This window comes from Panthera uncia (genome assembly GCF_023721935.1).
Source record: "Panthera uncia isolate 11264 chromosome B3 unlocalized genomic scaffold, Puncia_PCG_1.0 HiC_scaffold_1, whole genome shotgun sequence".
Classification (NCBI taxonomy): Eukaryota; Metazoa; Chordata; class Mammalia; order Carnivora; family Felidae; genus Panthera; species Panthera uncia.
Genome location: NW_026057582.1, coordinates 74,110,168 through 74,119,287, shown reverse-complemented (window position 1 = coordinate 74,119,287; position 9,120 = coordinate 74,110,168). Strand labels below are relative to the sequence as shown.

The window sequence follows — 9,120 nt, the reverse complement described above, 5'->3', positions numbered from 1 at the left end:
CCCTCTTCAGAGGAGACCCTCATCAATGACTCCAAATGCCTCCACACCTAGGATCAAGTCTGGGAGCATTGTGAGACAAATGGAGGCACTCACTCCAGGTACGAAATTTAAGGGGGTACCCAAAAGCCCAGTAATCAAGATAAATACTATTTTAATGCAACACTTAAAAAATATTAATTTAATGCAAAGTAATCTCTGATGAAAAATACCAAAATGTCAAATAATAGGATCTGACCCTGTACTGGCTAACTCACTAATTCATGTCACCTTAAGTCCAACCCTGTCAGATTGGGTCTTGATTTAAAACTCAGATATTTTATTCATCAGAAAATTTTTGCATTAATTTTGATTTTTTTAAATGTTTTTTATCCAGGTTACTGGGATTTTGGGCGCCTTTAAACTGTGTACATGAAGTGAGCACCTTGCTCACTTTACCTGAATCCCAGCTCTGCCTCGGATTCACTCTTGGCTCTCAACATGTGACCCAGAGAAAAGGGACAAGAAATTAAAACACATGAAGAGTTTATGATTCAATTCAGTTGAGTTTTTATTATTATTATTATTATTATTGTTATTATTCCAAAATGAAATGATTCCAGCTTAGCTGTACCAGCAGGACAGATGAATTACTAGTGGCTACCCAATTCACACAAAGCATTACCCCATGTCCACAGTTGAGGTGTGCTCCAGGGCGAACCAGTTACTGGTACCCCTGAGAGAGGAACCAATATACCAGTACCCCATACAGAAGTTTGCAAGAGAGGAGAGTACCAGTACCCCTCAGACCCAGGCGGTGGTCTCAACTTATTTAACATATCTCTGGAAAGTAACTGGCCCCACGTTATCACAAGTGATAACAATAAACCCCTCCACGGAGGAAATGTGGTACCTGCAGGCAGGGTATCTGGTGCCTCCAATGAGCTGACACACTGTCATTCTGAACTTTGTCAAACTCTGGAAACACAAAGTGGAAGAATGGTTCTGACAAGTCATTTTCTTGGGAGAGGTGCAAACACTGTTGATATTTCGAGGCCTCTCGTGGATGAAAACATGCTCCTTTTTGCAGGTATTGTCAGGTCCCCTGATGACTCTTTGTAAGACCATGTGGTTGCAGTACCTTACAAGAGAGTCACTCTGAGGGTAGTCCACATGCAGATGCTCTATGGTGGACCCCTCTCCTTCCTCATTCTGCTCGTTTTCCCAGAACAAAAGCATCAGGTAAATTATCACCATTAGTATCATCACGGGTGAGATTCCCTTCACATCTGCTGTAAGCCCTACAGAGTAAGAAGAGACAGGACATAGCAGAAGGTGATCAGATTCCTCCAGCCCCATCCCCTGACTTTGCTCCCCCACCCTTGGGATGTTTTACTTCCTTGTCTCTGCTAATTAAAATCTCAGGCTCCAGCTGGAGGAACAGTTCCCCAAGCAAGCCCTTTTGATCTATTTCAGCTCTCAGCGTTTGGCATTGAACTGTTCTCTGGTCATTCCCATTGTGTCGTATTTGTTTTGCTTCTGCAAGCTCCTTGAGATCTTCTGTTTCTCCTGAATCCATCAGAGTACTTAACACAGAGCTGGACATGTAGAAGGATGCTCAAAAGTACCCATGGTTGATTGTTTTATTCCTACTGCTGAATGACTTCCTTTATCCTAATTGCCTCAACACTAATTCCATCCAGTTCCACGTTTTCAGCACTATTAATCTCTTCTTCCCAGTTCTTCCAATCTCTCCTACCAAGCTAACTCCTCTCACCTTGTGTTTTTTCTGTAGTTCTCACAGGTAACATGTCCTTGTGACCATAGATCTGAGAAAGTCCTTTGTGTCTAGCTGTTCCTTGGCAATAACTGATAGGGAGCCAGGTGAGTGTGGGGAGGGCCAAAGTGAAAAGAGCAGAAAGGGAGGAGCCTGTGAAGAGTGTGCTTGGGTGTCATTGGGAAGGACGAGAAGTTATCTTCAGAGGGAGAGTTACATAAGGCAGGTCCTGAATGTGTCCTCATTAAACAAACGTGGATTTTCCAAAGCATTTATTAAAGTCCTGCTGTGTGTCAGACACACTATCATCTATTTCCCAGATTTGCAGTCAGTCTTTCCTGCAAACCTAGGAAGTAGCTATTATCCCCATTTCATTCAAGAAGAAATGTTGCAGACAGATTACTGTGGAGATAGAAGAGGGCAAGAGGAACAAGAGTCTCACCCTCTTGACACTTAACACTTGAACATCGAGTCCTAGCAAGCCTCGTTCCCACGTGGTGTGAAGGACAGAAACAACTCCCTGACATTAACATTAGCCTTGATCAAGTTCTGGGTTCCTGGGGAAGTATGGCAATGATTCCCAAACCCATTGTTGAACGCTGGAATCACCTGGGCATTTTTAAATGCCACCTTGAGACATTTGGCTTTAACTGGTGTTGGCTGTGACCTGAGCCTGAGATATTTAAAGCTCCCCCAATGATTCTAATATGGAACAAAATTTGGGAACCACTGGCCTATGGTATTCTTGGGAAACTGACATAGGGAACCAGTGGACGAGGGTTTGATACAAGACCGTGGTATAAGACACTGAGAAAATAAGAGCTTTTTTGTTGCTATCATCTCCTGGTCATTTGATATAGAAATGGGAAAATAGACTTAATTTTACTACTTCTTGCCCCAAAGTGATTTCTTTTTTGGAGAGACAGCTACATAGTCTCCTCTTTCTAACTGGTAAGAAGAAAGTGATTTTGGGGTGGAAAATGGTCTGCAATACTGGAAAAGGCTTCAAAGTCTTTCTATACATCAACAACCAAAGCAAAATCCCAGACCATGGAAATGAATGACTAAGGGGTTATTATTTACTTTCCCAAATTTTGCAGAATGGGCGTTCTTTTGGAACTCAAACTGTCCTTTTTGGGATATGTGTTGCACAGTGCCACAAAGATGTAAATGCATAATTAATTACTTCTCGTGACAAAATTTTGCTTTGCACACTATCTGCAGAAACATTTTCATCTTATAAAGAGAAATATATGTATAATTATAGCATGTTCATTATTTCCTGCCAGGACTTCCAAGTACCTGAACTATAGATGCTATATTAAGTTTACAGAAGGGGGAGGCAACATTTGTTACAAAATTTGTCCTCACCTGAGGCAGCTAGACCTGTCTGTACATTTCAGAGTATTACCCTGCAGAAATTGAACAAAGACTGGGTTCACATGTTAAATAATGCTGGCAGTCTGGGAGAAAACACTTGTAATACCTAAAACCAACAAGAGTTAACATCTAGATGTAAAGGACTCCCTCGTGTCAGCAATAAAAAGACAGGAAACTTACAAGGAGAAAAAAATGTCAAAAATTATAAAAGCCAATTTGAGAAGAGAAAGTCAACATGGGTGATAAACAATGCTCAACCTCACTAGTAATCAAATAAATAGAAATTAAGATAACTAAGAGATAACAGTTTATAACCATCAAGTTTTCAAAAATTAGAAAATCTTATATTTGGGCTGCCGGCTGGCTAAGTCAATGAAGGATGTGACTCGACCTCAGGGTTGTGAGTTAGAGCCCTAGGTTGGGTGTAGAGACTAATTAAAAAAATGAAATATTCAGGGCGCCTGGGTGGTTCAGTTGGTTATACAACCAACTCTTGATTTCATCTCAGGTCATGATCTCAGAGTCAAGAGATCGAGCCCCAGGTTGGGCTCCATGCACTGAGCATGGAGCCTGCTTAAGTTTCTCTCTCTCTCCCTCTCTCTCTGCCCCCTACCCCACATAGACTCTGTGTCTCTAAAAAATAAAATAAATTAAAAAATATATATATATTTTTTAAGAAAATCTTTTATCAAGTGCTGGCAAAAATATTAGTGGGCATGAAAATTGGTGTGGTGATGGAAAGTAACCTGGAAGTGTTTAGTGAAATTAAGAATGGGTATACCTGGGGCGCCTGGGTGGCTCAGTCGGTTGAATGACTGACTCATGATCCTAGGCTGGTAGGATTGAGCCCCATAACAGGCTCTGTGCTAAGCATGGAGCCTGCTTGATTGAGATTCTCTCTCTCTCCCTCTGACCCTCTCCCCCACTCATGCTCTTTCAAATTAATTAATTAATTAATTAATTTAGAATGAATGTGTATATGCTGAGCCCTTGTGACCCCATCCTGGGCACAGACTCCACCAGAATTTTTCTAGGTGGAGCACATGTATGGTTGCTCATGGCATGACTGGTAACAGAGCAGGCCTGGAGGCAACTTATGTGTCCCTCTTGAGGGGAATGGATGAGTGAAGATGTGTTGAATACATAAAATAAAATAGTATAAAGCAGTTTCAAAAAATAGATTTATAAATAGCAACATGGATAGAACTGGAAAACATAGTGCCATGTGAAAAATGGTAAGAACCAGAATGAAAGTTCTATTTATTAAAATTTAAAACATACATGCTCCAAAATAATACAATGTATTTTCCAAGGGTATACAATACATAGGATGGAAGAACATGGATTAAATACTCTAGCACATGTGTCCATGAGGGTGAGAGAAATAGAAGCAGTCACAAGGAATAAAAAGAGAAATAATAAAATTGAATAAAACAAAGGAAAGGCCTAGCATAGGCTACAAACAGAATATGATAAACTCAATTTTGTGCGCCTGAAGAGGGAAGGGAGGAAGGAAAGAAGAAAGGATGGAGGGAGGGTGGAGGAGGAGAAGGGGGAGGAGGAGGAGCTAGAGTAGGAAGAAGAGAAAAGGGAGGAGTTGAAGGAGGGAGAGGGGGAGGGGAGGAAGAAGGAGGGGGAAGAGGGGAAGAAGGAGAGGGAGGAGGGGAGGAGGGAGAGAGGGGGGAGGGGAAGAAGGAAGGGGGGAAGGGAAAAGGGGGGAGGGGGAAAAGGGAGGGGGAGGAGGGAGAGAGGAAGGGGAGGAGGGAGAGAAGGAGAGGGAGGGGAGGAAGGAGGAGGGGCAGGAGGGGGAGGGAGAGAAGGGTAAGGAGGGGGTAGGGGGAAGAGGAAGAAGAAAAAGAGGAAGAAGGAAGGAAAGGGAGGGAAAACTGGATCTATTTTTGGACTATTGAATTTTTCCTAAGACTCCTCCCCACATCCCAACCCCCCTTTGCTGAGCTTTGGGGCAAAAGCCAGGGACTACAGGAGGCACATAGCTGCTGGAAACTAAAATTAGTGTCAGGATGTAACACATCATTTGCAATTCCCTAATCACTCATTTCATCAAATGAATAAGCTGCCCTTCAGGACAGCTGGGGAACTACCCAGCTCCAGTATCCCATGATACCAGGCAAGAGTCTCAAAGTGACAGCAGAGGAAGTGAGCACTTACTCCGGGTGCCTTCAGCTGCTGTGTACGAAGTTCCACTGTGCTGAGGCCACCGCATGAAGAGGACACTTGGATAGAGAGAAGTGCTCAAAGAGCTCCCCCAGTTTTGGCTCTCCCACAGGAGACTGTAGAGGTCATTAGTGTCCTGTGGATGTGGTTGGCTACTCTTGCAAGGCGTCTGCAATTGCCCAATGCCATGCTCAACTTAAGGCTATAGAGCAGGTTGTAGTTTCTAAAAATGGCCACAAAATGTTTTCCATTCCACATTCTCTTCCAGAACCTTGCCACTCCTCTATTAAAAGGTAGAGTTCACAGTCTTTCCTGAGAACTTGGGTGGGCCTTTGTGCCTGCTCCCACTAATTTAGCCTGGTGCAATTGATCCCATCTCTTCTGATGACTTCTGAGACTAGGTCTGCTTGACCATGGCTCTCTTGGGGCATTCACTCTGGGTGCCTTCAGCCACCAAGTACGAAGTCGGGTAACGTTGAGGCCACTGCAGGGAGATGCCACATGGATAGAAAGAGATGCTCAGATTGCCCCACCTGTTCCAGTTCCCTGATGCTCAGGTCTTCTCAGCCCAGATGCCAGATGGCTGAGTGAAAAAGCCTGTGGGATCATCCAGCTCCAGCCGCCATGTGAGTAAAAACAGGCATGACCTCAAGTAAGAACTGCCTAGCTGAGCTTGGTCAGCCTCCAGATTGAGGGTCAACATAATTCTTATTGTTGTCAGTCACCATTTTAAGGTGATTGTAAAACAGCAAGTAGATCAACAGAATAGAGGGCTCATCACTTTGCTGAATCTCCCAAAGCAAATCTAATTCCACAAGTTTTTAGCAAGTTGTAGATACCACTGAAGTGTTCTTGGGTGTAGAGTATAGGTTATCATACCAACAATAATAAAAACTAGTTTATAAATCTCCATCTGCTGTAAAAACCCCAAAAGTTCCCTTTTGACTCCTCCATCTCTCTCCATTCCTGTCCTGAGAGCCTCCCTTGCTTGATGGGATAGCTCATGAGGTCTCCTGGATTCCACCTTCCCCTCCCTGCCCCCCACCTTCCCATCAATCTACTTATAACCAAATAAAGACCCTTTTCTGAGCATCCAGTCACTTTAAAAGATCAGTGAAGTATAGTAAATAAATATTTTGCTACCTAGCCAATATGAGTCTTATTCTACAAACATGGGAAAGAAAATTACATTTCTTAATTGCTTCTATATAAAGTTGAATCTAATTCTAAGTCTTCTGTCCTACTAAGCTGGGGAGAAATTCAACTTATGCCATTATTAAGTTTCTTTTTTCCTCCCTAGGTAGGGGCCCAGGAGAATCTGGAAGGCAAACAATTCTTGCTCCTTCTCACTATGGGACCTGTACTAGCCAACAGCACCAACCAAGGGAAAACACTCTTCTTAATTTCCCTTATATAAACTCTCTATGTATAGAAACTTTACAAGAATACTTTCAATAACCCAATTTATTACAATTAGCATATTTATTGTTAGAATATATCTTTTAATCATAAATGCTTTTAATAGGAAGGGCCCTTGCCTTATTCCAATCTTTCTTAATATCCTTTATTATTTTTGTTGGCTTCTATATACATTCCCAGGCTATACATACATCCTAATACACAACTGGTTTTGAAAAAATATTAAAAAAAAACAAAACCAGTGGTGCCTAGGTGCTCAGTCAGTTAAGCATCTGACTCTTAATTTCCACTCAGATCATATCATATTCATGAGAGCAAGTCCTGCGTCTGGCTCCGTACTGAGCATGAAGCCTGCTTAAGATTCTCTCTCTCCCTCTCTCTCTCTCTCTCTCTCCCTCTCCTGATCACGCTCACTCTCTTGTCTAAAAAAAATTTTTTTTTTATTTTTTTAAAAAGAAAAAAAAGGGGTGTCATTATCTAACAGTTCGTGGTTTCGAGCCCCGCATCAGGCCCTTTGCTGACAGCTCAGAGCCTGGAGCCTGCTTCAGATTCTGCATCTCGCTCTCTCTGCTCCTTCCCCACTTGTGCTCTCTCTCTCTCTCTCTCTCTCGCCTCTCAAAAATAAGCATGAAAAAAAAATTACAAAAAAATCTAAAGAGATTATCATTACACATTTCCCAAATGGCGGCTAATGACAGAAAACACAAAGTAACAGCAGTATGAACAAGATGGAAGTTTATTTCTCATGTAAAAGAAAGCCAGGGGTAGTTAGTGCCGGATTGGTGAGGTGCTCCAAGGTGCTGGACTTCTATCCCAGGATGTGGCTTCTACATCACTGTCCAGATGGCCACTTTAGCCCTAGCTAGCATCTCCAGCCAGCAGGGAGCAGGGAGCAGCCAGCAGGGAGAAAGGCACAAAAGGGGAATGGCAGTGCCTTCTAAAGGTACATCCCAAAGTGTCACACACCATCTCCACTTGAATCTCATTGACAATGACTTGGTCACACGGTCATATTCAACTGCAAAGGATAGCGGCAAACGCTGGATTTATTCTGGGTTGTCATGTGCCCAGCTAAAATTCTGGTTGTTATTACTAAAAAGAAAGGGGGAATAAACACTGGAGGAAAAGCAGGCGCTTTTCCCACTTGCCTTCAGGTAAACAGTGTTCTGGAAAATGGCAATAAGTGCTATTCAAGAGAAGTGTCCTGATCAAAAGCTTCAGAAACATTGTTATCATATTCCTTCCCTTGAAGAGTCACGAAATTCACAAAGCATGAGATTCTGAGAGGCTTGACTAATTTCCTTTGATTTGGAACTTTACAAACTGATTTGAGCATGAAGCTTCATTTGAGTGGCACCACTGTTAGCATCCAAAGGAACAGGGTTCTATGGAATAGCAGTTTGGGAACTGCTGCAAGGCACTAGGAGCCATAGATGGCACCAGAGTGCAAACCAAGGAAACTATAAACAAAGGGAATGTAACTTAAGTAGTCCCAGGTTTTTTTTTGGTTTGGGGGGTTGCCCTTCAATATTCATTTAAAAATAATCCAAACCCCATCACTCACTACTACTAGAATTTTAGTGCCCTTCCCAAAGGCACTTTAGAAGCTCGTTGAGGAGTGCTTTTTAAATTTATAAGTCCTGCATTAACTTCTTTAATGCCCACCAAACACATATAGGGCTGAGAAAAAAATCTTTAACACTAACTCACATGCACTACTTCCAGCAGCCATCAGCAGCCCTTCACTAGAACTCCCTTTGAATGTCCCTTTCCTTGGTCATTCTCATATGGGGTTTGCTTATTCCCCTTATCATCCTCTGCTTTATATCTCCTCTTCCCCAAGGCCTGGGCCCCTCTGTCCTTGTAGTGGTGACCACAGAGTTCCCATAGAGGAGCGTGCAGGAGACAGTGATCATGCCACAAGAGGGCGCTAGGGGCACTCTTCTTGAAGATGGATTTTCTGAGTGCTTTACCTAAAGCTGAGGAAACATGAACTGCCCATAGGAAAGAATGGGAGTGGAGGTTGCAGAGTTATTAGGGAAGGGTTAATGACCTCACCACCAGCCCTTAACCACTCCTTAGTCTGCCCCTGCTTGGCGCATCTGGGTGGATCAGTTGGTTAAGCATCCAACTTCAGCTCAGGTAATGATCTCACGGTTCAGTTCGTGAATTCAAACCCCACATTGGGCTCTCTGCTGTCAGCACTTAGCCCGCTTCAGATCCTGTCTCCGTCTCCCTCTGCTCCTCCTCTGCTCACATGCATGTGCTCTCTCTCTCAAAAATAAATAAACGTGTAAAAATAAATAAGTAAGGAAAGAAAAGAAAGAAAGAAAAAGAAAGGGAAAGAAAGAAAGAAAGAAAGAAAGAAAGAAAGAAAGAAAGAAAGAAAGAAA

At 42.7% G+C, this 9,120-nt stretch overlaps 1 protein-coding gene across 1 annotated transcript; it reads right to left on the bottom strand.

The window, feature by feature from the left end:
• Positions 1 to 619: 619 nt before the first annotated feature.
• Positions 620 to 1,322, bottom strand: RNASE12 (ribonuclease A family member 12 (inactive)). The gene has a single exon (XM_049613197.1). It carries the CDS (start codon positions 1,240 to 1,242, stop codon positions 805 to 807), a length of 438 nt encoding a protein of 145 aa, XP_049469154.1. The 5' UTR covers positions 1,243 to 1,322; the 3' UTR covers positions 620 to 804.
• Positions 1,323 to 9,120: the final 7,798 nt, after the last annotated feature.

Excerpts from the sequence above, each read along its gene's own strand:
- RNASE12 (XM_049613197.1), bottom strand. The coding sequence starts at position 1,242 with ATGATACTAATGGTGATAATTTACCTGATGCTTTTGTTCTGGGAAAAC.